Source organism: Leptonychotes weddellii, chromosome 5 (genome assembly GCF_054177405.1).
Source record: "Leptonychotes weddellii isolate Sample4059 chromosome 5, ASM5417740v2, whole genome shotgun sequence".
NCBI lineage: Eukaryota > Metazoa > Chordata > Mammalia > Carnivora > Phocidae > Leptonychotes > Leptonychotes weddellii.
In genome coordinates, this window is record NC_138373.1 from 24,537,468 (window position 1) to 24,564,916 (window position 27,449).

At 49.5% G+C, this 27,449-nt stretch overlaps 2 protein-coding genes and 1 long non-coding RNA gene across 5 annotated transcripts in view; 2 read left to right on the forward strand and 1 right to left on the reverse strand.

Moving 5' to 3' along the window:
* The window catches only part of MARF1 (meiosis regulator and mRNA stability factor 1), a 43,890-nt gene extending 40,100 nt beyond the window's left edge, over positions 1-3,790 (forward strand). Inside the window, exon 27 of the mRNA XM_031018986.2 lies at positions 3,578-3,790. Within this exon, the coding sequence (XP_030874846.1) occupies positions 3,578-3,666 (89 nt within the window). The 3' untranslated portion in view covers positions 3,667-3,790. The remainder of the gene's footprint in view (positions 1-3,577) is intronic.
* Positions 3,791-4,705: 915 nt separating this feature from the next.
* Positions 4,706-27,327, forward strand: LOC145721584 (uncharacterized). 2 transcript variants are annotated; one of them, XR_014145345.1, is made up of 3 exons: positions 4,706-8,260; positions 14,154-24,197; positions 26,562-27,327. It is a non-coding gene; the product is annotated as an uncharacterized LOC145721584 (long non-coding RNA). The 2 variants fall into 2 exon arrangements; XR_014145344.1 differs by lacking the exon at positions 4,706-8,260 and adding an exon at positions 9,701-13,861.
* Positions 8,703-27,449, reverse strand: part of BMERB1 (bMERB domain containing 1) — a 110,829-nt gene continuing 92,082 nt past the window's right edge. For both annotated transcript variants that reach the window (XM_081819981.1, XM_081819982.1), the window contains 4 exons: positions 20,128-20,201; positions 13,692-13,806; positions 12,300-12,382; positions 8,703-9,957 (listed from right to left, as the gene is read on the reverse strand). In XM_081819981.1, coding sequence (XP_081676107.1) covers positions 9,845-9,957; positions 12,300-12,382; positions 13,692-13,806; positions 20,128-20,201 — 385 coding nt within the window. In that variant the 3' untranslated portion in view covers positions 8,703-9,844. The remainder of the gene's footprint in view (positions 9,958-12,299; positions 12,383-13,691; positions 13,807-20,127; positions 20,202-27,449) is intronic.

Below are 27,449 nucleotides of genomic sequence, written 5' to 3' on the forward strand. Positions count from 1 at the left end.
GCGCACCTGTCCATGCAGAGGAGACTGGTGTCGACATCTAGAACCTGGCTCCTGATGCTTCACCCTAGCTGTTCCCTCCACCATGAGGAGCATGGTGCTCTGGGATGTCTGTCCTCTGCTTTCTAGCAGCTTCACGTGGGCAGGGACCCAGTCATGGCTCAGAAGCATCCCCGCTGCCTCCCCCACCAATGGGCTTGCTCCGTGGATTGGAACAGGTCACATGCTGGTCCTGGGACTGCGAGAGGAGCAGGCACCCAGACTCACTGCCCCATGGCAGTGGTCCCACCACTGCCTTGCCGGACCTGCACCGCCTGACGGCATGCTCCCACGGTAGCCGGCCAGTCTCCGGGCTGCTGCTGTGTTAACAGCATCAGCGTCACCTCATGCCACTCTTTGGGGACAGACTGAGCCCATTTGCTTGTTTGCATTGATACTTCCCCAGGAAAGTTCTAGTCTCTCCCTGGGAGGAAGGCAGCCCTGGGAAATAGGAAGCAGCTGCTCGCCTTTGGGACGGGGTCAGCAAATTATGAAAATGGCAACAAAGAGAGAAGCCCTCACTTCTCAGGTGCACAGGGCCAGGAGCCTAGAAGATCTCAGCTCCGAATATAGAGGAGCAGGACCTTCCTCAGCGAGACGAGGAGAAGAATTAGCATTTTCTGGGTAGGAAGTACTTGGAAATGGGGGACTCCGAGCACAGAGGAGGCGAGCGGAAGCTCAGTAGCCACCGCCGCAGTGTGGAGAAGCCAGGAGCTGCTGCAGTGGTCAAGGGCGGGGTGGCGCCATCTCCAACCGCTGCAGGCAGCTCATGGGAAGGCCTCTGCTTCCACCTCTGCCAGGAAGCCCTCCCGGCTGGGCTGCAGGGCCTGGCACGGGAGAACCCCCACTCCCACCTTTCCCCTGCCTTCTCCCTCAGAGTTTCTGATGTCGCTCACAGTGAGTGCAGATGAGCCTGCCCACGGGCCTGCAGGGCTCCCGCCCTCCGTGTTAGCAGCCTCTGAATCTGGTGTGGGGCCTGGGTGCGGAATCAGGAAAGACCTCTCCGTTCTTGAGTAGAATCCCTGTTTCGCTCCCCTACGTGAGGAGGATAATAGGGTTTTACACATGGACTCTGAGTCCTGACCCCTGCCAACCTCCTGCATCTCCTCTCTGTTCTGAGTGAGGGCCCCAGGTTTTGTTGGCTGTCATCTGGAAGCCACCTGTAAATCCCGGAGGCTGTCCACAGGTCCCTGCCACATGGGCCTCCCTCAAAATGGCAGCTTAGCTCATCAAACCCACGAGGAGAATCTCCAGTCTACTGAGAGAGAGCCCCGCAGAATGTAACCAAACCAAGGGAGCGGCTTCCCATGGTCCTTGCCAACGTCCATCAGGTGGAAGCCAGCCACAGGCTCCCACACGATCCTGGAGGGAGTGACTGGGGAGGAAGGAAAGGAGTCCCGGGCTAAATCCGCTGAGGGTCAGCAGTCAAGTTTCAAAGCGGCAAGAGCCCTGATAGACCCACTTGCTGTCCACCCATTTTCCACCTCCTAGTGCCGAGGTTTCCAGATGGGAATGGGAGGCCACAGAGGCTGACCAGAGAAGCACCCCCTCTGACCCAGCCAGTAATTCTGGGCCGGCCATGTGACCATTAAAAAACAGGACAACAGGCCCAAAATGGAATTGCTGATGCTAAGCTCCGTGTCAGCACACCGAGACGTGACTACAATTTCGGCGCTCCCAGAAATGGAATCCTAAACCAGTCAATCAGGAATAGTCTGATCAGCACTAGCCAAGTAATGGGACTGCCAGACCCCTGTCCTCCCCTAAAGGAAGGTGGCCTTGCAATAGCCAACCTGCTTGTGTGCCTAGTATAACTTCCGGTTCCTGCTCCCTCCTGCGTGTAACAGCTCCTCAGAGAGAGCCTTCCTCTCTGTTCCACTGGTACTGCCTGATTCGAATTGATTTTTGCTCAAGTAAACTTAACACTTTTTTAAAAGATTTTATTTGTTAGCGAGAGCGCACAAGCAGGGGGAGTGGCACGCAGAGGCGGAGGGATAAGCAGGATTCCTGCCGAGCAGGGAGCTCGATGCGGGGCTCGATCCCAGGACCCTGGGATCATGACCCAAGCTGAAGGCAGATGCTTAATGGTCTGAGCCACCCAGGCGCCCCTAAACTTAACATTTTTAATATGCCTCAGTTTATCTTTTACCATGACGCAGGCCAGGGCAGGCCTGGCAGACCCCGTGCTGGGGTCCGGGAGACCCCGAGGAGTACAAGTGCCCAGAGCTGTTGCTGTGAGCCTCACCGGGAGACTCTGCCCAGGATAAAGCCCTGGAGGGAGGCAAGCAGAGAGGCAGACAAACACGGAGTCCAGGTGACAGTGCTTGAACCACTGGACTCAAGGGTACCCCACACCTCGGCCCGGGAACCAGGAAATGCTCTGATGTTTTGGCCTCTTTGGCTTCAATTTTGGTTACTTATGACCAGAGCATCCCACTGCAGAGCTCCAGCTCCACATGGGGGGTAGGGGGAATAGGGGGACAGAGGGGGCCACTGAGAGTTCCTGACAGCCTCCCGTGGACTCCTGTCCCCACCCCAGCCTCATCTCCTCCAACTCTTCTCCGTGCTGCATCTCGCTGCTGAAGTTTGTTCTCCTTTAGGGCCATCCCTGAACCCCAGAGTCCAGTAGCTGCCCCCTCCCACGCTCCCGCGGCCTCTGTGCTTACCACCATCCCAGTGGGACAAAAAGTCCACAACCGTTCATCAAAACCCAAACCCACCGCAGCTGCCCTTCCTGTGGGCGGAGGGGCAATGAACCACCTTATCAGTAGAGAAATAAACCTTGGTGGGGAGCGTGGGCCCTGGGGCCTGGAGTCAGGCTAGCATGAAGGCTGGAGGGAGCTGCATTGTTCCAATAAAGTGGGAGGGTAATTGCTCACGAGGAGGCCCGGGGACAGAGGTGAGCCCTTTGGCGGCTGGTAGCAAAGCTGGTGGGAATAGGAGCAGTCGATCTTCACTGGTGTGTGTGGCTATGATGTGAACCCACATCCACCTCCATACACATTTGGGAAGGTCGGCTTCCTGTCCCGAGGCTTCGGGCAGCTTGGTTTCTGTGGTGAGTTGATTGAGGAAAGGAGGTGAGTTCCACGTCGGACTTGGCAGGAGAAAGGAGGGGACAGCTGTGGAAAGGGATGTGAGGGGTGTGCAGAGCTAGTGGGGGCGCAGTCCGGTCATGTGTGACCTGGGGTGGGGCGGCCGTAAGCCCCCGGGAAGGTGCGGACACCTTGGGGAAGCATGTGCAGTGGACTCCAACTGACATTCAGGTTACAGTAACTTTTGTCACTGCAGCCTGTTCACGTGTCTGCTCACTGTCGGCTTCACGAAGGGAGGACCCAGCGGGTGTCACTCACCCTCTCCGCCCCAGGCCTTCCAGAACCATAGCAAGGCTTGAGCAGCCTTCTGATCCCTCAGCTTCTTCCCTTCAGCTGTGGCCAATAATAACCCGCTCTTCTAAGTGCGTTTTCTACCATGTGCATTGTTCTAAGCCCATCCCGCACAGCTGATGTCTCGTTAATGCCCCAGTGTTCTCTCCGTCTTACAGGTCTGGACACTGAGGTGCACAGAGGGGCAGAGATCTCCCAGGCTCACCCAGGGAGAGGTTCAGCTGGGATTTTCACCCAGGCAGGCTGACTCCAAGCCGAAGCCCTTCATCACCTTCTAGATGGCTTTCCCTTTTGCTAATCCTGCTGGTCAGTGGGTTTTGTTCGGATTTACTGCCATTGAGGAGGCCTCCCCTCCTTCCCCCCACCTCGCTCCTGTTGGATGTCCATCTCTCTCACTAGAAGGTAAGTTGCAGGAAGGCGGGACCCTCCCTGTCTGGTTCATCTGTGTTCCCTGGTACCCACCATGTGCTCCATTCCCTGGCGGAATTAAACACAGGAACGGATGGAAAAATGACCTGACCTTTGTTCCTCAACTAGCTTCCCTGTGTGTCTTGCCCCAGCGCAGGACGCCCACCCAGCTGTCCTGTGGTTGGTGGCAGGTATCCGAGCCTTGCTGCTGGCAGTGGGCCCATTCTAACTGCTTCTTCTCAAGCTGTATTGGAGCTGAGCTGGTGCATTCCCACAGCTCAGGGCTGCCCGGCTGCCACGGAGCAGAGAGGTTTAGAAGAGGCTCAGCTGCTGCGGGCGTGGCCAAGGCTCACCTCCATTCGAGGACAGCTCAACCGGGAATGGGGTGTGAGGCTGCTGGGCTTAGAAATGAGAAATAAACACACTGAGCCCGACTGGCACCCTGCTCTCAGACTCAGGTCCCAGCTCTGCCACGGACATGCTGTGTGAACTTGGGCTAATCACTGCCCCTTGCTGAGCCTCAGTTTCCCCAGCTGCCACATGGAAGTGATGACCTCCCCCCCACTGCGATGGAACAGTGGGTGAGGGGCCACTCTCCTGCCTGATGCATCTGGCTGCTGGGCCAGCACCTTGCTGAAACTGCTCACACCAACCCCATCCTATTGCAATGTCCCCTGGGCCCTTTTCACAAAGTTTTGAAGGCCCCATGATGTCTGGGTCAAGTTGGATGCTGCAGAACACCCCCGCTCCTTGACACCACCAGGTGTTCCTTCTTCCTCCCCAGCTGCTCCTCCTGTTTGCTCCCTTAAACAATGGTGTGAGCAAGGGTGAGAAGCCCGAGGAACAGGGAGGAAGGAGGTGGGGAAGGCCCTGGAGGTGCTAACTCACCAGGCCCCAGCCCCAGGACTTGACCATGAGGGTGGGGGGCAGGTGCAGGAGAGCTGGAAACCGGCCAGATCTGCACATTAGGAAGGTCACTTTGGCTTCAGCGGGGTGTACAGGTAGATCAGAGAAAGAATTGGCAGGCAATCCGAGAAGTTCTTGGCACAGGGGATAATGTATGAGGGCCCAGGAGAGGGGCCAACAGACCGCATAGCCAGAAGAACCATAAAATCCCAAGAAAGCTTCGGTGCCCCCCAAAATGAGGCGAGCGGATGCCATGGGGCCAGGGATGTAGGGAGGGGCCAGGTCCAGAGTGCCTTTTCATCCACACGAGAGACTCTGGATTTCAACCGAAAGGTGTAGGCACCGTTTTGAAGAGGGGAATGACAACTAGGTTTGTGTTATTCAGAAAAGCAGCTGGCCACTGTGTGGACCGTGACCAGGTGCTAAGGAGGCTGGTTCAGAGCAAAAGGTAATGGTGGTTACCCTGAGGGTGTGGTCGTGTGCACAGACTCTAGGGAAACTTGGTTTCCTAAAGCTAAAGACTTGGCAATTGGGTGGATGTGTGGAGGAATAAACGAGCCGAGGTCACATCCTAGGATAATCTTTTGTGAGATGGGAAACTGCAGGGGAAGCTGAGGCAGTTTAGGATGGGGGTTGGCCAACTTTTTCTTAAAGGGCCAGCGTAAATATTTTAGGATTTGCCAGCCATGGGGTCTCTGTCACAAGTATTCAACTCTGCTGTTGTAGCCCCCAAAGCAGCCGGAGACAATATATACACAAATGCTCTTGGTTACCTGCCAACAAAACTCAATTTACAATAAACGGGTGATGGGACCGTTCACTGGCCCCTGGTTTAGGATATGTCACATTTGATGTGCCTTCTCTGGTTCCAAATGGAGAGTCTAGGAAGCAGTCGGGGAAGTGGGTCTGAGTACAGGAGAAAGGTCTATTCTAGGTGAAGGAGGGAATCCAGGAGCAGTCCGGGTGCAAAGGCCTTCTACGGCCAGGAGTGGGGAAGAACAGAATGCTGAGGGCCAGGCCCTGAGGTCAAGGAAGAGAGAATGGAGACTGGAGAGAGGTCCTACTGGGTGGTGGGAGGTTCGCCTCGAGATGGGGCATGTTGGCAGTGTCATACCTGGGCCATAACACCCCACAGAGCTAGTGTGAGGGTTGACTGTGTGGGTGGGATGTAAATGTGGGGTGCCAGAATATGCCACCACAAGGAATGCCCCTTTGGCATATGGATTATTTCCGAGCTAAAGGCCCTTGAGAACCAACAAGTGCAGAGAAAGCTCTCCTTTTATAAACGCAATCTCCCCTTTATAAAGGAAATTTCCATTCATAAAAGATGTCTCTCTCTCCCACACCAGGAGGAGAAGTCTCATCAGTGGAGAAGGCAGGTCTTACATCTGCATAACAAACCTAACCACACAACTCTTGTTTACCATACTTCTTCTGGCCCTCTTCCCAGAACTTGCTACCCTATTGGAAGCCCAAAACCCCTTTTCCTTTTAGTTCAGATGGTATGTGGGTTCAAGTTCTAAGGACCTCTTTGGGTTGTTCATTGCCCAGTGCTCCCACATGTACTTGTTTTTCTCTTGGTCTTCTGTCTTTGGCCCATCTCACTGAAAGGACTCCAGCTGGAAGACATGAGATGGGTAAAGAAAAGAATTTTTCCTTCCCTACATAACCACATGATGACATCCCCAGTCAGAGGGGTCAGGGATAAAAGAGTGACAGAAACCAGATTTAAATAGGGTGAGGATGGCACTAGAGATGGGGAATGAAGACAGCAAGATGGCGGACAATTCTCAACATGTAAAGCCATGAAGATGGACAGAGAGATGGTGGCTGCAGGGGAAGATGGAATGGAGTGCTAGTTGGTTGGTTGGTTAGTAATGGGAGAGATTTGTTTCAGTTCTGATGGGGAAAGAAAGACCTTTTGAGACTACAGGAGAAGGGATAGATTAATGATGATTCCACCAACAACAACCCATAGGGCGTTGCTCAAAGGACTTGGGAAAACTTCACCTGTACGGTGGAAGTGATGAGAACATATGCCTCTGGTGTTGATGTGAGGAGCTACAGAGAAAATGCACACGTGGCTCTCAGTAAATGTTTCTCCTGTTGTATCTTTTCTGCTCCAGCTTCCAAAATGAGTGAGTCTGGGTCTGCAAGTTTTCCTGGCTTTGATGGCAGCCCTAGTGATCCGGGAACATCTTGAATTATTACTTTTTTCTGTTCTTGTGTGAAAGCCTGAATAAATGGTGGGGATTTTTGTTTGTTTAAAACGAATCAGTAGAATTAGCAGGAACATAAATTAGGTGTACCCCAGGGCTCAGGGTATGTACTAGAGGCAGGATTTTTATGAGGGTTTCGATCTCCTTTGGCTCATTGGATCAGTGAGTGACTGCTCTCTAATTGGTCTGAGGTCAAGCCTTCCAGACCCATGTTTTCTACAAAGAAAGAAGAGTGGCAGCCCCTTTGCAGCCTGGGTTTTTATTGCAAGAGTGGGAAGCATCCGTGGAGTGGCTTGAAGAGCGTTCCCCTCCCCCCGCCAAAATTCATGTCTACTTGCTATCTTAGGATGTGACCTTATTTGGAAATAGGGTCTTTGCAGAAGTCATTAAGCTAAGGATCTACAGGAAAGCATGGTGGGTTTAAGGTGCACCTTATAAGAAGAGGATAGGACACAGACACACACAGGACAAAATCATGCGAAGACAGAAGTGGAAACTGGGGTGATGAAGCCAAGGAATGCCAAGGGTTGCCAGGAGCCACCAGCAGCTGGAAGCAGTGAAGAATTCTTCCCTAGAGCCTCCAGAGGGAGCATGGCTCTGCCAACACCTTGATTTCAGACCTCTGGCCTCTGGAACTGTGAGAGGGTACATTTATGTTGTTTTAAGCCACCCTGGTTGAAGTACCATGTTATGGGAGTGTCCTGGAAAGCTCCCAGACTCTGGCTTCATGCTTGGTCTAGGGTAGAGAAGGAGGCCATGGGGTCCCCTAAGGCCAGTGTGGTGGCACAGACAGTGGCCAAAGACAGCCTCTTCTGCTTCAGAGTGGCAGGAAGTGATGTGCAGGCCAAAGCTCAGACTGAGGCACAAATACATCTGAGACAGTGGGAGGGATTGAGGGTGTGCTGCCCACTGGGGGGGCCATGGAACCCAAGGCTCCAGGGTCCTCAGTCAGAAATACTTTGTGTCAACTGCAAAGCTGGTGTGACTTGAAAGACCTTCAGATTCACTTTTGACTTACAAATATTTTTGAAAAAGGTGACCCTAAGAACTTTATTTTTATCTTAAGGAAAAATCAGAAATTCAGATAAAGCTCTGTCCCCCATGGTATTTATTTTGACATTCTTTTTTTTTTTTTTTCCAAGATTTTATTTATTTGAGAAAGCATGAGCACAGGAGGAGCAGAGGGAGAAAGACAATCAGACTCTGCACTGAGAATGGAGCCCGATGTGGGGCTCAATCCCAGAACCCCAGGATCATGACCTGAGCCAAAATCCAAGAGCCGTACACCCAACCAACTGAGCCACCCAGGTACTGTGACATTCTTGATAATACTGAAAAAGTAAAAACAGCCTAAATGTCCGATAGTAAGGAAAGGGTTAGTTAGATAGATTATGGCATAGCCACAAGATGGATTACTAAGCAGCCATCGCAGATATTTGTGAAGTGTTTAATGTTACAAAGAGCTCTTAATGATGTGGGAAAATGATAGTGATATAACGCTCAATGAAAAAAACTGGTTATAAAATGGTACAATATGATGCTGATTGTGGGGAAAAAAAAACACGTGAAAGGAAATCTGCCAAAAGGGCAGTGTGGTCTCGAGTTGGAAAATTTGTGGGAGATACAAACAGAAAACAAGAAACTTCTTTATACTTTCTAACTTTTAAAAGGTTTACTGGGTACATGGATGACTTCCATAATCAAGAAAAAAGTAAAAAAAAAAAAAAAAAAACGTTAAAAATGCTGTGTACATGGTTTCCATTTTTATTTTCTCTGATGGATGATTGCACATCAGCGAATCTTGAGTTACACGAACTACGTTAGGCCGGTCACGACACACACATGTACAGAGAGGTCACACGGGCTGTGCCGAGCTGGCTGTAGCAAATGTACATCAAGTTACACAGGTGGAATTATTAGGCTGATTAAAATACACCACCAAACGATGGGACACGGTTGGGTCAGGCCACCTCTCCCGCCCGCCACTGCTGTTTCCGGAGGTCTGTGTGTTAAGCTGGTGAGTGGTGTCCTGCTGGCACTCCCTCCAGTGGACCACAGTGGGTGGAGAGCGCCTGAACCAGCATCTGCTCTGGGTCCCCTTCTCATCTGCCCATGCCTGGTGTTGGAGCCTCCAGCTCTCCGCTACCTCTTCTGAGCACTGGTTGTGCCCCAGCCCAGGCCCTCATCCCCGCTGTGCTCCACACACCTGGGGCAGACATTGCAAGGGAAGGAAGAGCCAAGAGCGAATGGACACACTTCTGATGTGAACTGTGCCCAGACACAGGAGGGGAGGAAGCAGGAGACGTAACCACAACACCACACGTAAGCTCAGTCTTTACAGATGGGCCCTCGTGTCTCCAAGATGCATGGGCTGTGTGGAGCCCTCCAGAGCACAGCCCCTGGGAGAGGACAGACGGGGGACAGGAGCTGTGCCCATCTGGGGCAGGCCTGATAGCAGAGCTAGAAGGGTGGGTGGGGGATGTGTCCAACATGGTGCTAGATTGTTGAAAAGTCACGACTATACACACCTGGGGATCATGCCCCTCTCCCAGTTCATTCGCACAGTGGGTTAGATAAAGATAGATAGCTAGAAGTGGAGATAAACGTTTTCAAGGGAGGACCTTTCCTGGTGGTTGGATAAACAGTGAGACAGACTCCTGGGTTTGGCATGCTCTGGGGGGGGCCATGCGACAGTGAGGGACTCCCTATTGCTACACTCTGTACAGGGCGGCCGGGCCCGCCCGCCACGCCCACGGCCCCTGGCGGCAGTCACAGGCTAGCCTTCAACCCCTTCCGCCTTGGAGAGCTCTTGGGCCCCGGTGAAATGGGGGCTATGAAGACAAGAGGGTGGGGGGGGGTCCCCGTGGCCCTGGGGGCACCCCACGTGGGAGGCTACATGATATTGCACTGGGTGGCCCCGCAGCAATCCTTGATGAGTGCCAGCCCAGTCTTGGCCACTGTGGGCTTGCTAGGTGGGGGCTCTGCTTTCTTCTCTGCTCGGGAGCCTGCAGCAGGATAGGAGCATGGAGGGAGAGAGGGGAAAAGGGAGAGAGGAAGAGGTGATATAAGGAGAGCCCTGACCATTGGCAGCCCCTGTCCCATCCCAGCCCCTAGTCAGGTCTTGCTCCAACTCCACAGATCAGGTTGGGTGCAGCGCTGGCATGTGTTTTATATGGTTCCAATGACTGTTCCCACCCACTGGCTCTCAGTCCTCAGCTTCCAGTCACAACCTTTAGCTCTTATCCTATTCAGTTCTCTTCGTGGTTGTATTTGCCAAGCCTGGCACAAGGTCTGGCACTCAAAAGTATTTGGTGAATGGATAAATGGGAAATTTTGTCACTTTAACATGGGGCTTCATGTCTTATGATCATACATTATCTTTTCTGATTCCTCCAACACTTGTTTTCTGTTATCACTCCTTCCAGAATGCCTATTAGAAGTAAGTTGGACTTTCTTATTCTATCTTCCATGTTTTGGAAGACATTTCCATCTCTTTGTCTCTTTGTGGTACATGCTGGTTAATTTCCTCTGCTCTGTCTTCCAATTTATGAATTCTCCTTTCAGCTCTGTTTAATCTATGAGTTTTTACTTCTGTGACAATACTTTTTTTAGAAACCTAATTGTTTGCAAATCTACCAATTATTTTCTCATGGTATCCTGCTATTTCATTTTGGGTTTTATCCCTTCTCTCTTTCATCATTTTAAATATACTTAGTTTATTGTCTCTTTTAGATAGTCAGTTATCTCTGGTTCTTGGGAGGACATTCTCTTTGTGGCATCTACTGACTCCACTCATGGTGGTTCAGTTCTTATGGGTTTAAAATTTTTATCGACAGCTCATTTTCATGGAGGTTGTTTTATTTGTGGGTTACATATTATGGGATGCAGAAGATTCCCCACTGAGCAGTTTTGCATTTGCTTTGCTGGGGTCTGAGATTTCAGTGGCTTTATATTAGTTTTAATTTTTCAATTTTAGATCCCAGCACTAGATGATTAGGGTAAATTTGGACACTTGGCCCCTTGCATGGGGTACAGACTTGGTGTTTTGATTTCTTGACAGATGACTTTTTGCTATCCATAACCCTGCATAAAAGGCAAGTTTCCTTGCCCCTTCCCCACACTGTTAAGTGGAGTTTTTCTAACTGACCTTTCATGGAAGAGACAGTCCACTGAGAATGCAGGATTTAGGCAAGGACCATGTGCCTTGTGATATTAGGGGCCTGCAGAAGGTACCTTCTTTCTTTATTCCCTTGCACTCTACCCCACATTTCACGGGATGTTAATAGATGGTCAGGGAAAACTGAGTTTGTGGCCATAGTAGATGGTGGCAGCCTTTTGAGTTTTGTCTTCCTAGCAAGATTCCCAGTCCCTTCACTCTGATAACAGCCAATGTCCCTGTGGCTAGAGGAGTAGGCTTGCAACGCAGATCTGGCCAATCATAGTACCCCAGCCTCTTGATGATGGTGATGGCCTAGGGGGTGGGAACATGATCTGAGAAGGGCCAATCAGAATATTCCCCTGAGATTGATGTGTTTGGATACAAGGAGAGAGAATGTATGGTGTTGTCTTGCTGCTGCTAAGTTATGGTTCTGGAGTTCAGGCCCCATGAAGAAGGCCTGTGTAGTAGGAGAAAATGAAACTCACATACAAAGAGGGGCAGAAATAGAAACGGAAGGAAAACAAGGGCATTCTAACAGTGTCCAGTCCCCAAAGCTGGTTCCTGTTGCTCTTCTTCCAACAAATCCCCCTTTTTGCTATTGCAAATTTGAATTGGGTATCTGTTTCCTGTAACTAAAAGGAGCCTCACTGGGTCGACAAAGAGAAGCAGGACCTGTTATCACTTTTATAGGCTAATAGACATTGGCACCAAACAGAGGGTCAAATACGTAGCATTTCCCAAACTTGTTTCACACAGAACCCTTTTCACTCTGATTATCAACAGAGGTTGGAGTTCCCTGAGCCTCAGCCCCCACCTTTTTGCCTCAGTGGCCACGCATCTCCTAAGAAATCCACCAAACCTGTGATTGTTAAGGGACAGCTGCTGCCAGGACCAGCTACACAGTCTGCCGAACCCAGGGCAAAATGAAAATGCAGGGCCACTTGTTCCAAAACTATTAAGAACCTCAAGACAGCAATAGCAGAACATGAAAGCAAGCACAGTGCCCTTCTGGGCATCAGGGCCTGGGCAGCTTCCCTGGTGGCATGCCCATGAAGCTGGCCCCAGCTGCTGCCATCGTGTGCCCAAGTCTGATCTCTAGAAAGCATTTTGTTGTCCCCACTCTGGCTCTCGGACCTCTTTTAAATTTCCTTTTCTCCTGGATGGGGGAAGGAGGAGGAATGCACTCACTGGCTGGAGATTTGGTTACTTTATCTAGAGGTTTTAACTTGATTCTCAGGAAATCCGCCATTTCCTTGTCTTCTTCTTGCTCCCTGTGAAGACAGGTGTGTAAAAACAAGAGAGAAGTAGAGTAAACAAGGAAAGCATCAAGGAACTGAGGAAATGGGGCCAGAGGTTAAGTGTGTGGGGCCATGAATCAGGCTCTGTGGCTGGTGTGGGTATGCTTTTGTGTGTTATGTGCGGCTGGTGTGAGTATTGTGTATTATGTGTGGCTGGTACACGTATGCTGCGTGTTACGTGTGGATGGGAAATATATGTTCTGTGTTCTTTGTGGGTGGTGTGTGTATGTTGTTGTGTGTTATGTGTGGATGGCGTGTGCATGTTGCATTTGATGAACTTGCTCTGAAGCACAGACACGTATCAACAATGGAGTAACTGTCTCTCCAGGGCCAGGGTGAGATCCTGGGACAGAGGCAGGGCCATGCTAGGACCCAGCCTCTGGGGGGGAGTTCAGTGAGCTGAGTAACACCCCCCTAACCCTGTGCCCTTAAGTCACCTTACACATCTGAGCTCCCATGAGGTATGTGGCAAGTGTCAGAGAGCAAGTCACCTGAACTCTTCCAAGGGTCATCAGGAACAAAGTTAGCGGGCCCAGCCTGGCTGAGCCAGGCGAGGAGCATTCCAGCCTTCAGAGGACCCAGGAAGACACAGACAATAAAGAGCTAGATGCCTTCTGGGTTGGAAGAAGCCCTGTGAGCCTCTTTCCTTGTGGGGGGCTCCAAAGGCCTGGCTCCAGGACAAAAATACTCAAGAATCAACATCCGCATCTTCCTATGAGCAGGTGCCCTGTGGCTCCAGGGCCGGTGGTTGTCCAGATCAAGTGGTAGGTGCATCTGCAAATAGGAGACCCTGAGGGATAGGGAGGGGTGCTGGAGCCACCAAGGTGGGGAGGGGCGAGGGGGAAGAGCACAAAACCGGGAAGTGGAGAGGGCAGGCAAGGAAGCAAGTCAGTTCAGGGGGCAGGGTTTCTGCAGAAACCCACAGAAGTTTCTGGAAGTGGCCTTGATGAACAGTTTGCCTTGGGAGAAAGGTCAGGGAAGAGAATGTGTAGGACGCTCTACCATGTGTCATGTGATGTAATTCCTCCCCAGTCACCTCCTTGAATAACATTTACTTAAGAACAGGTCTTTGCGAGACTTTTTGGAGCTGGATTCCAGTTCCCTTGGAATGTGCAACAGATCCTCAGGCCAAGAGGCTGGGGGTTCAATTGGATCCAGTGTGTGGGAGCATTTGCCGAGGCCACACCTGTCAGGCCAGGCCGTGAGTCCCTGCAGCAGAAGATGGGGTTGGGAGGAGGCCAAGGACTGCGTTCTAGCACCACGGGGATGGGAGCCCACTCACCTTAGCCGCTCGACCTCTGCATCATCCACCAGAAAGTCTCTCTTCTGCACCAGCTTGTGGATCTTCTGTATTAGCTCATCTTCTCTCTGCTTCTGCGGCTTGGTCTTTTCTTTTTCTGGGAAGAAGAAAACACCAGCAAAGAAACAGTCGAGTGTAACTGCTGGAAGCACGTGAGTCCAGGGGCCAGGGTTGGGTTCCTGGCTCTGCCAGGTCACTCGCTGGGTGACCTCTTCAAGGCTCAGTTTCCTTTCCTATAAAGACACTGGTGGGGCTTAAAGGCAGTGGCGTTAGTATATGGCTTAGCCCAGAGCTGGCCCAGTGGCAGGTACTAAGGAAGTGGGAATGATGAAACAAGGGGATCATGCAGAAGGCAAGGGGCTTGGAGGGCTCAGGCAGGGGTGCTGGGGGAGTTACTCTACAGCCAGGAAATCATCCATGCTGATGGCTCTTGTCCTGTCCCAGATACCAAGGGCTGGAAGGCCAAAGAGAAAAAAAAAGACCCAGGGCTGGAGATGATGACTGAGAAAAGGAGGAGGGCAGAAACTTGAACCTGCTTCGGCTCCCTCTGCTCCGACCCCTTCAGAAGATAAAAAGTGTGGGGCGACTTGTCTGCAGGCACCACCCACCAGCCTCCAGGCACCACCCACCGGCCTCCAGGTACCACCCACTGGCCTCCAGGCACCACTCAACTGCCTCTAGGCACCATCCACCTGCCTCAGGCATCACCCACCTGCCTCCAGGCATCAACCACCTGCCTCCAGGCATCAACCACCTGCCTCCAGGCACCACTCATCTGCCTCTAGGCACCCCCACCTGCCCCCAGGCATCTTCTAGCTGCCTCCAGGCACCACCCACCCACAGGCAGGCACCACCCCTTGCTTGGTGATGTGATCCTTTTGCTTGCCAACATCATCCACCTACTTGCCAATGAGAATTGCCAGCTTGCCAGCTTCACCCCCTGCTTGTTGGCAATACACACCTGATTCCTAGCATCTCCACGTGCTTACCAACGTGACTCTCCAACTTGCTTCTCATCTCCTCCAGCACACCTCCTTAGCACAGGCCATCTCTTCCTGGACCATGTGTGCCCTCCTAACTGGACTCCCTGGCCTGTCACCCCAACATGACTGTGAGCACCCACTGTAGAATCAGACAATCCTGCCTTCACACCCTAGCTTCTCCTCTCCCTAGGTATGTGACTCTGGGCATGTTCCTCAACCTCTCCAGGCATCCAATCTCTCAACATAGATAATCATGAAGTTGCTGCAAATTTTAAGAGAGAGAAACCAAGGAAAATAGTAGGCTCACTGCCTGTATGTAGTAAGGGCTCATGAACTGTCAGCTGCTCCTATTGTAAGCTATCATTTTACATCATCATTGTTGTTTTAATGATTAAATGCTCGCCTCTTAAATATTTACTGAATCAAGTACAGAAGAAATACTTAGTTAATGAATAAAAAGCAAATCTCATAGCATAAGTGTGCAAATGAGAAGTGCTTCATAAATTGCAGCTATTATATTTGTATTCCCATGAGCTCGTCACTTTCATTTAATCTCTGTTTCTCAACCTTGGCACCGCTGACATTCGAGACTGGATCATTCTTAGTTGCAAAGGCCGTCCTGTACACTATATGGTGTTTAGCAGGATCCCCACCACCACAGGTGTGACAACCAAAAATGTCTCTGGACATTGCCCAGTGTCCCCTGGGTGGGGGGCAAAATCACCCCTGGTTGAGAACCACAAGTTTAGTCCTTTTTAACAACCCTATGAGGGAGACACTATTTTTATGTCCAAGGGGAAAGTGCCATGGCCTCTCTAGCTGGGGCTATGCATCCACAGTTCTGAGGTAGTGGTAGGGGCAGTGGAGGTGAGATGACACATCTTGGCTTGTCCCAGAGGAGCCCTCAAGGCAGACAAGGCCCCAGGCATTCTCTCCAGCCAGACATCTGCACCCACCACCGGGGAGCTGGTGAATGATCTTCTGACCCTGGCTGGAGAGGCATGAATTTCTTGGCCATTCAGTGATCTCTTTCTTTAATACCTTTATTGATGTGTTGCCAGGAGCACTGTTTCTCCCTCCCACCCCCCAACCCCCCACGCTCAGCTGAATCCATCTAGACAGCTGACCCTGGTCCAGGAATACACAGAAAGATTCAACAAGGAGTCCGAGGAGAAGGTAGGGAGAGGTGAGTAGGAAAGCAGAAGAAGAAAGAAAATTTTAATATGTGAATTTCTGCACAAAGGTCACTGGGAAAACTTGATTTCCTGGGAGAATCAAGGGGACCAGCATTAAGGACCTGAGCTCTATTGCTAACTGGTCCCGTGACCTTGTCAACCCATGGTTCTTAGCCACATAGTCAATGACATTTCAGGCAGAATTCGATCTTCATGTGGGATTCCCCTGCACTGTAGGTTTTGGCATCCTTGGACTCTGCCTACTGAGTATGGGTACTGGTCTTGTCTTAATTTAAATTTTTGGTATTTTATTTATCATGGATTGTGTGTGTGTGTGTGTGTGTTTTGGTATTTTTAAAAATTTTTTAAAGATTTATTTATTTTATTTTAGAGACTGACAGAGAGAGTGCATGTGGGTAGGGTGAGGGGCAGAGGGAGAGAGAATCCCAAGCAGACTCCCCACTGAGTATGGAGCCCGACTTGCAGCTTGATCCCATGACCCTGAGATCATGACCTGAGCCAAAATCACAAGATAGACACTCAACCAACTGAGCCACCCAGGTGCCCCTATTTTGGTATTTTAAATATTGCATTAATACATTATTTGTCCTGCTTACTGAATTTTTTGGTGTTCTAGCTGAGTACCTTGTCTTTCTCACCATAGTCCTGGTTCTGGTCAGTCAGGCACCCCAGGGACTATGTCAGCCAAAGAACCCTGCTCCCATCCATTTCCACCTGTGTTCTAGAGGCTGCCACAGCCCCGACTGGAGCCCCTGTGGCCTGAGGTGGTCCTGGCTGGTTCAGTGGTCACACACCCATGTCTCCTTTGCCTCAGCAGCTCCCACGTGTTCTGCTGAGCCAAAAGTGATCTCAGAAATCAACCCATGTTTGGCCCATCAGAGCTCTCCTTGGAGGCTGAAAATTAGGACATAGAGGCCCTAAGAGTTGGGGTTTTTGTTTTGTTTTGGTTTGTTTGTTTGTTTTTACTGTGAAAGAGAGAAGGCAAGGGGATCAATGCTCAGAGATGAAGACCCTTTGCTCTTCTTTGCTCCCGCCTTTATTGGTCCTTCGGGATAATCATAAATCTTTATCACTGTTTCTCAAGCATGTGATGTGTGACAAGGGGTCTTACTGAACTAGGAGGATCTGTTTACGGGAAGGATACGATATGCTAATCTGCGTGTTCTACGAGTTCTGCTAAACATAGAAGAGTTGGGTTTTTGTGTGAGAAGATCATGGGAGGGAGATGGAGTGGGCTTGCTTGGCTCTTCCAAAACAGGAGAGAGAATGAAAGAGAGACAGAGAGGGAAGGAGTATTCCAACAGCTTTCCTGTCTCTGGTTCCGAACCCTTGTGAGGTTGGGTTGAGCTTCAGGCCGGTATTGGGTTGAGTAGTATCCCCCTCCCCCGAAAAATGTCATGTCTACCCTGTTTGGAAATAGGATCTTTGCAGATGTAATTAGTGGAGATGAGGTCATATTCACTACGGTGAGTGTAAATCCAATGACAGCTGTCCTGTGAGAAGGGGAGAAGATGCATAGATGTATAGGGAAGAAGCCATGGGATGAGAGAAGCAGAGATTGGAGCAAGTCAGCTGCAAGCCAAGGAGCACCAAGGACTGCCGGCAGCCACCAGGAGCAGGAAGAGGTAAGGAAGGATTCTCCTCTAGAGCCTCTGGAGGGAGCAGGGCCCAGCTGACACCTGGGTTCCAGACTTCCAGCCTCCAGAACTGAGAGAGAACCAATTTATGTTGTTTGATGCCGCTGAGTTTGAGGGAATTTGTTAGGGCATCCATAGGGAGCTCATACAATGGCCCAGGGCTCCAGAAGCCTCCCCCATCCTTCCAGTAATTGCCCATTTGGTGCTGCCATTGCGGGGAGGGGGCGGTGATTTTTATACCTTTGAAACTAGTTCTTGGTGGGATACGAAATGCGACAACAGAACCGGCCATCCCCACAGGCTGGCTCTTCACCCTGGCTGCTCCTCACGGTCACACGAGGCTTTAAAAAGTGACCCGTGCCAGAACTCCACACTCACTGAATAGACTTTCTAGTGGGTGATGTCTGGACATTGCTCTTTTTGCTCCCTTCTTTGGCTGTTGACTTTCTATGGTAAAAGTGTTCTCAAGATATAATTCACATACCATTACGAGTCCCCCATCGAGTCATGCAACCATGACCACAATCAATCCTAGAACAGTTTGATCACCTCCAAGAGAAACCCTGTACCCGTGTGCTGTCCGCCCACATGGTGCCTGGCACCTGGTGAGTACTCGGTGGAGCAGTGGTGTCTGAAGGATCCGCTAGCCCCGCACACACTGTACCGAGTGCTCCCACGGTTTGCATCTCCCACCTCATGGCATCTGCACAACAACCATGGGAGGCTGGCATTATTGGCCTCATTTTGCAAACAAGGAATTTAAGGCTCGGAGAAATTAAGTTGCTACATGAAGGCCACCTGTTTGGCCAGCCTGGATTCAAAGCCAGGTCACTGGACTCTAAAGGAGGGGTTCTTGGGGCACCTGGGTGGCTCAGTCGCTTAAGCGTCTGCCTTTGGCTCAGGTCATGATCCCAGGATCCTGGGATGGAACCTCGCATCATTGGGCTCTCTGCTCCGTGGGGAGCCTACTTCTCCCTCTGCCTGCAGCTCCCCCTGCTTGTGCTCTCTCTGTCAAATGAGTAACTAAAATCTTTAAAAAAAAATAAAAATATAAAGTAGGGGCTCTTAGGTAGCAATTTGCACCCCCCTACCAGCGTATATTTGGCAACACCTGGAGACATTTTTGGTTGTCACAGCTGTGGGGGAGGTGCTACGGGCATCTAGTGGGTAGGGGCCAGGGGTGCTGCTAAGCATCCTACAGTGCTCAGGATGGGCCCCCCACCGGCCCCAACAAAGAATAGCCCAGCCCTACATGTTCCTAGTGAGAAGGCATTAGAACAGTGCCCTGTTCTACAACGCACTCTCTTTTTTTGAGAGAGAGAGAGAGATTGAGTGTGTGTGAGTGGGATGGGGGGAAGGGCAGAGGGAGAGAATCCTGAGCAGACTCCCCGCTGAACATGGAGCCCCACATGGGGCTTGATCTCACGACCCTGAGATCATGACCTGAGCTGAAACCATGTCAGACGCTTAACCAACTGAGCCACCCAGGCATCCCCCAAGGCAAGGTTCTTGAGACACAGTTGTGTTGCTGCACCCAATACACCTTCCCTTAGCACCTGCCAGGCCCTCATTCCTGCGCCTAACCCAACCTAGATGGGCAGGGAAGGCTCTCTTGGGAAAAGGGGCCACATATATTAGGACCTGAAGGATGGGTAGAAATTGTGTGTGTGTGTGTGTGTGTGTGTGTGTCTGTATCTGGCTTTATTCCACATACTTGAAGCAAAAACAATATCTTCCAACCCAATACCTACCAAAGCAGATAAGGCAATATCTTAAACGAGATGTAAAATAGATTTCATAAAAATTTTTTTAACATGCCACTTTTCTCATTAAATATTTGTGGGTTTACAAAAGATAATTATGGTTCATAAAAAGGAACTTAGGTTAAAAGGTAATAGGTTTGCTACTGCCATGTTAAAATGAATTAGTATATAAATATAAGGGTGGGTAGAAACTTGTTCAGTTAATGACAAGAACTACAGTAATAATTTCTTAAGCACTTACTAAAGGATGGCAACTGTGCCTAGCACCGTACATATTTTTCCCTCAGTCAATCCCACAACGACCCTACGAGGTAGATACCATTATTGTCCCAGTTGACAGGTGAGGAAACTGAGTTTTGGTGGAGTAAGTTGCTCCAGGTCATGTCATTAATAATCAACAGATCTAGGTTGCACTCCGAAGTCAGAGCTTGTAACCCCCATACTCTACCCATCTCCAAACAGAATAGTAATAGTAATAATCATTAATACTTACTGGACTCTTCATTTTGGACCAGATGTGAAGCTAAGCCCAAGTTCAGTGTATCACAATGAGATTTATACCCAACGAGTTAAGTGCTGTGACTGGTACTACCCCATTTTCAGAGGACGGGAAATTGAGTGCCAGATAAAGTGACTTTCCCAAGGTCAAGGAAGGGGCCAGAATGAGGACTTGAAGCCAGTCTACCTGACATGGAGTGCTGCATTGCAAGAATGGGGCTGTGCTAGGATAAGAGATGAACTCTGTCTTCCAGCCCTAAGGGGTACAGATGGGGCCGGCCCAGGCGGCTCTGGGCGGCTCTGGGCGGCTCCTTAGCTAGGCTGGAGTCCCATATGCTTACCTGGGATGGCGACCAAGTTCTGTAGCTCCTGCTTAAGGTCCATAATGTCGTTGCAGAGCTGGATGTCGTCCATCCTGGGGAGACAGGACACCATCCCACAGCAGGTTACATTGACAGAACATTCTATACCCTGAGCATCACTCAGGTTAAACAAAGGGTTTGGGGAGGATGATGTCCTTTGTAAGGACCACACACACTCTTCCTTCAGGTTCTCCCTCAAAATAAGAGAAACAGGGGCTCCTGGCTGGCTCAGTGGGAAGAGCTTTCGTGACTCTTGATCTCAGGGTTGTGAGTTCGAGCCCCACATGGGGTGTAGAGATTACGTAAATAAATAAAAGCTTTATAAAGAAAAAATAAAAAAAAAAAACAGAAAGTGCCTATTATCCTACTACTTAGAAATGACTGGTCACTGTTAATGAACCCTTGATGGAATTGCTTTTGGTTTTCACGTCCTCACTTCTGTTTGCTCATATGAGTGAGCTCAGGCTGCAGGCTCAGTGTTTTCTCTTAGCAGCTATGTTAAAAAATGTTAAACATTATGGAAATTTACAATGTAGAGAAAATCTCCCTCAGTCCTTTAGAAAAAAAATAATGTCAACACTTTGGTGTATATTCCTCCAGATTTTTTAAAATGTTCATGTTTATACTATAAGTTATGACATCATTGCTATTACACAAAAACATTTTGCAATTTTTTTAACTTAATGATATACCTTGAGCCTGTCTCCATGTCAGTACATGCACACCTTCTCGTTTTTAATGGCTACATAGTATTCTACTGTATTTTACATGGTGATTTATTTAACCATTCCCCTAAGCACAGACATCTGGGTTGTTTCTAGGATAAATTCCTAGAAATACATCAATTCCTAGAAAAATTAATCCCTAGAAATTCAATCACTGGGTCAAGTGACATGAACACTTGCATTTTACCTTTTTTTTTTTTTTAAAGATTTATTTATTTATTTGAGAGAGAGTGCACATGCATGCACACTCACAGTGGGGAGGGGCAGAGGGAATGGGAGAGAGAATTTCCAGCAGATTCCGAGCTGAGCGAGGAGCCCAATGCGGGGCTTGGTCCCAGGACCCCGAGGTCATGACCTGAGCTGAAACCAAGAGTCGGAAGCTCAACCAACTGAGCCACTCAGGTACACCAACACTGCATTTTAATTAGGAACTTCGAAATTGCCCTCCAGATGGATGGTGCGTGATATTCCTGCCAACTGTGTGCAAGGATGCTCACTCCTATAATCTCAGTCATCGGGCTGCCCAGACAGTCTTGCATCATGCATTACAGTTTTGTAGATCTGCTATAATATTAACTCATACTGTTGTAAATGATATGTGTACTGGATATCTGGAATTTCACCGAGTGTATTTATCAGGGCTGCTTTAATTACCCCTTATCTTGATTACTTATGTGGGGTTTTCAGGTTGCGCTTTTTGGGGTGTCATTTGAGCCACTGTTGTCTACACACAGATTCATATAAGGCTTTTTCTTCAAGTTGGATGACTTGGAGTGGGGGCTGTGGATTCTCAGAAGTGGCGCCCCTGAGTACAACGGGCTTGACGTGGCTACAGCTGTTGAGACATATTTTCAAATCGCTTTCCCATGGGGCGTGGAGGGTATTTGCCTTCATTCTGCCAGGCTCCAAGCATGCAGCAGCCTCCTCTGCCCCGGGGAGCCGAAATTTAGGTGGGGTGACAGAGGGTGAGCACAAATACAACAGAACATCACATGTGCTGAAGAAGAGTAAAACGAGGGGTGGGGGGCGATAGAGGGGACAGTTTGGACACATCATCCTCCTATCCCAGGAAGAGAGAGAGGGGAGCATTCATGTTCTCAAAGGACTCGACTGAATCCAGATGGCAAATGGGAACAGGACAAGCACTAGAAATGAATCCTCTGAGTCGACTGATCTTCCTACCTCCTTCCAAGGATCTGCTGCCCCCATTCAGAAGCGCCATCCACAGACCAGCTTGGGGCCCCCCTGCCCTTTGCTGGCTGAGAATCGCCCGTTATCACCCCTTCTGATCCTAGCTCCCAGCTTTTGGGACAAGCCACAGAATCATCTCCCTGTTGCCAGAGGCCCCCCCCAAACATTTGTCAGGCCCTGCCCTGAAATGTCCTAGCAGGTGGAAGCTGCCTCAAGTGAGCTTGGGGGCTTGCCAGGAGGGCACAGCCTGTTCCCGTGGGCTCCAATCGGCGATCATTCAACTGGAGGGGCTCCAGAATCCTTTGCCACATCGACTGCAGAGATCAGCCTCCATCCGTGGCTCCAATGAGGATGATCCTGGTCTCTGGGGATATTTGGCGACATCTGGAGACGTGGATTGTGACAACGGGGCGCGTGTGGGGATTGCCACCGGCATCTACTGTGTAGAGTCCAGGGATGTTGCTAAATGTCCCACAGTGCACAGGACAGCGCCTTGGTGGAGAACAATCTGGTCCGAATGTCAGTCCTGCTCATGCTGAAAAATCATAGCTTACAACCACAGAATTTAGACAGGTACCTGACTGATAATGTTCGAGAGACAGAAGAAGAAGGTGGTGAAAGGGACAAAAGAGAGACAGACAGTGGTCAGAAGCAAGAGCCCTGGAGCCCAATAGCTGTCCTTCAAAGGGGCCCGCGCGCCAGCGACTGAACTTCTCTGAGTCTTGCTTTCCTCCTTTTTAAGATGGGAATAATAACTAAGTCTTGCTGCCCAAGATTATTCTGCATGTCAAGTGCTGGGACACACAGAGTAAAGTGCTTGGTAATTGGTATCTAGTAAAACTATTCGCTATAATAAAGAAGCAGGGAGAGAAAGAGAAAATGATGCTGAGAGAATATGTGACAAATGGAACATGTTCAACTTTAAAAATAATCATCTTTATTGGTTATATTCCTCTATATCAAAGTTTCAAAATAAATTCTTGTCTAATTGTAGAGGACACCCCTGTTCACTGCAGAGTTTTTGGAAAACACCAACAGATACGAAAAAAGGAATCTAAAATGATGCATGACCTTGACTTCCTGTGTACCCAGAGGCTACTATTCGACTCCGAGTGTCTCCGTGTAGTTCACACCAGTCTTTTGTCCTTTCTGTAACCCAAGTGTGGCGGGCTTGCCCTGGGAGGCCTTCGCCCTCACTCTCTGTCCATCTTGAAACTGCAGTCAGTATGATTTTGAGTTCTCCCAAACACTCAAATCCACCACCATTAACAGGTCAGGTGGAATTTTTTGGAGGCTCTCATGGGGAGTCATGATGCAGTTCCTCATAAAAATCTCTATTCGATCCTGCTCTTTTCCTCAAAGACAAAAAGTCACCATGTACTGAGCATTTACTATGAGCCAGGCACTGTCTCAGCACTTTCTATGCATAAACTCATCTAAATCCTCATTGCCATCCTCTAAGAAAGTTGTTTTTATCCCCATTTTACAGACAAGGAAATGGAAATGAAGCAACGTGCCCAAAGCCATAAAAAAAACACCATAGATGGTATGGCTTAAACCAGGAACATTGATTTCTCACAGTTCTGAAGGGCTAGGAAATCCAAGATCAAGATGTCAGCCAATTCGGCTCCCGGTGAGGGCCTCCTTCCTGGTGTGCAGATGGCCACCTTCTTGCTAAATTTTCACATGGTGGAGAAAGAGATCCTCACTTTGGGGTCTCTTGTATAAGGGCCGTAATCCCATTCATGGGGGCTTCACCCTCATGACCTAAGTACTCCCATAGGCTCCACCTCCCAAGTATCATCACATTGGAAATCAAGGCTTCAACATATGAATTTTGGGGGGGAAAATTCATTCTGCAGCAAGAATGATGGCAATCCCATCTGCCTTTGCTGAACATCTGCTTTTCCAGGCTCCCTTTGCAGCTAGAGGTATCCATGAGACCCACTTCGGGCCAACGGGATGGAAGAGGAAGTCTGCTTGGGGGCGGTCCTGGGAAAGATGATCCAAGTCCCCAGTGCTACACCCCTCCTAGTCCTGATGCTTCTGCAGTCACTGTGGTGAGAGTGGCAAGGAGAAAGGAGCAAAGAGCTACCTTGCTGATGCTCAGATCACCTGCATCTGGACTTCTTGGTAAGTAAGTATTAAGTGTCCTTATGCTTTAAGTAGAGTGACCAACCATCTTGTTTTGCCGCAACTGTCCCAGCTTTAGCCCTGAAATTCCCATGTCCTGGAAAACTGCTCCGTCCCAGGCAAATGGGGACAGTTGGTCACCTTAGATTTAAGACACTAAGTTTTTTAAAAAATTTTTTCAGGGTGGGGAAGGGCAGAGAGAGAATCTTAAGCAGGGTCCATGCCCAGCTCGGAGCCCGACACGGGGCTCAATCTCACTACCCTGAGATCATGACCTGAGCTGAAATCAAGAGTTAACGCTTAACTGACTGAGCCACCCAGACACCTCTAGATTTAAGACACTATTAATGGAATGTTCTGTTGCTTATAGCTGAAGACATCTTCATTGATACATGTGCATGGATATGTGTGCTTTGAATAAAACATATGTATGCCCTGCTCATTGTAAGCATTACATGGTGACAGAATTTCAGTGCCATTAAGTTATATTGTCAACAAAAGCATTTCAATAGTTCATGCAAAGCACTTTTGAAGCTTGGCTGGACCTTTTGAATAAGGCATGTTAGTCCAGTTCTCCACAGGAATAGAGCTAAGTCCTGGAAATCAAACTGCTGTTGCCAGAGAGAGAGAGAGAGAAATGTCATCTCCGAGAACCTGATTAATGCAACAGGGAAAAGAAGCCAGCTCATGCCATTCCTCATCCCAGCCTTTCATGCTGGGACGATGGTGGAAATCGGTCATTTTACCAGCTCTGGGAGGGGAGAGGTGATCGAGCTCTGTCAGAATAATAGCACAGCTGCTTTACAAAAGATCTTTGAAAATGACATGGTCTGGAGCCTAATGGAAATCCAGCAGAGACTGCCATGTGAAGGTCGAAGTAGACTGACAGAGGAAAAGGCTGACTTAAAAATCATATTTATCTGGCTCCTTCTTTTATAAATTGTGGACGCTTGGCATTCTGGGGATGGGTGAGAAGAAGTAACACCCATCCAGAGATGAAGCACTGGTCTAGGGTGTGGAGCCTGGACCCCAGCCTAAGTCCCACCACAAACCTCTCCTAGGACTAAAAGAAAAACTCTGTTTTTCTATACAGTTTACACGTCTGACACCAAATGTGTGCGTTTTTCTGCACCGAGGCAATTCTCCAATTCTTGGCGGACCCCAACTGGGTGTCCTACAGTTTAACTCAATTCTGATACTCTGCTGAATGGGGCTAGCACAGACCCCAAGGTTAAGGGCTCCATCCCATAAGCCTGCCCCTGCTTCAGATGCCAATTGCCAGCCCAGATCACCTGTTCTTCTGACCAACTGGCCATAAATCGGAGTTCCCATGACCCCCTCCTCAGGTTCAATACTTTGCTAGAACTGCTCATGAAATTCGAGGAAACATTTATTTACATTTGCTGGTTTATTAAAAATGATATTACAAAGGATACAGGTGAACGGCCTGATGAGGAGAAAGCACAGAGCAAGGTATGGGGAAGGGGCACAGGGCTGCCACGCCCTCTCTAGACTCTCCAGACATCATACTCGAGAGATTTTTATGAGGCTTCATCACGTCAGTGTGATTCATTCTTACATCAGCCTCCAGATCCTCTCCCTTCCCTGGAGAATGTTCCACGCTTCTAATCATGCCTTGGTCTTTCTGGTGACCTGGCCCCATCCTAAACCCATCTAGGGGCCCTAGCCACCAGTCATCTTATTAGCATACAAGGAGTTCCTCATGTCAGGAACTTTGGTCAAAGACCAAATAGTAGCAAAATGAAGCTCCTAGCACCTCCTATCACTCAGGAAAGTATAAGAGTGTCCCAAGCTTTGTGTCAGAAACTGGGGTCAAAACCCAGACTTACTTCTTATTATACCATAATGACTTTGGGCAAGTCATTCCTCCCCCCAGGAGCTCTGTTTCCTCATGTATAAAATGAGGGGATCCCTGGGGCCATGTTCTGTTAGCACCCAGAGCCGGCCAGACCTGAATGCGGATCTGGATTCCACTGTTCACTGGCTGTACGTGAGCAAGTCCCTTCACTGCTCTGGGCCTCAGTGCCCTCACTTGGGAAAGGAATAACACCCTTGTCTTGGGGTTGCATGAGCATGAAATAAGCTCATGGTATAGGGCAGGCAGTCCTACGCTTCACACACACCTAGTAGGTGCACAGGGAGAGGCGCACTTCCATCCGCCCCTCTGCCCTGGGCTGTCGCCTGGCAGACGCTCCTGAAAAATCTCTGCCAACATTCCTGCGTCAGAGAATGAGTCTCACTTTGATGAGCCGTTTCCATTTCCTGAAACCGAATGGCTCAGGGATGATGAATGTGGGCATTTGTTTAGTGTTCTTGGATTAATGAGCTTAAATGTATCCCCAGGGGGAGAAGAAGTACTGAGACATCTCCAGGGAGCCTGTGCCGGGGATCAGCATCCTGCCGGGGATCAAGGGCCCAGACAGGTGCCTGCCATGGGCTTAGGTGACACATCTATGAGAGGGACGTCTTTGTGATGCATCTCTGAGGAGCAAGCTGCCTGTTGGCTCCCGGAGGCACGTTCAAGGTTTGCGTGTTAACTTGGCTTCTCCTTCGGTTGTAACCCGACCCTCATTCCTACATGCGACCCTCTGTTCCCAAAAGAATGTCACCTCCCTGGAGCATGGATGACTCTTCTCTCCCCTAGAGCTTTTCTAGACCTGTTCCCTTTTGAGTCAAAGGAAATTACTAGCACTGAAAAAAACTCATCACGCTGAACTGTTGGGGTCTGTACCCTTTGGTGTGCATGTTAATGTCAATCAAAACTTTATCTGAAAAAATTATCAACAATATTGGTGACTTCTGTTTTAGGCCTAGAAGGGTATTTCTGATCTTTTGTTACTGTATAAATATTCCTTTTTTTTGTTTTTTTTAAGATTTTTTATTTTATTTGTCAGAGCACAAGCAGGAGGAGGGGCAGAGGGAGAGGGAGAAGCGGTCTCCCCTCTGATCAGGGAGCCCGACACGGGACTTGATCCCAGGATCCCAGGATCATGACCCAAGCCGAAGGCAGATGCTTAATTGACTGAGCCACCCAGGCGCCCCTGTATAAATATTCCTTAAATACAGCCTCCCTGTAGAAATGTCAAGCAATACAGAAGTATAACCGCCATTGGCATTTATTCATGTTTTTGTCCTCTTGGCTCCGGGCTAAGCATTTTACACAAAATGTCTCAATTAACTCTCACCGCGACCCTCCCAGGTGGGTACTATTATTATCACTCTTGGACGATG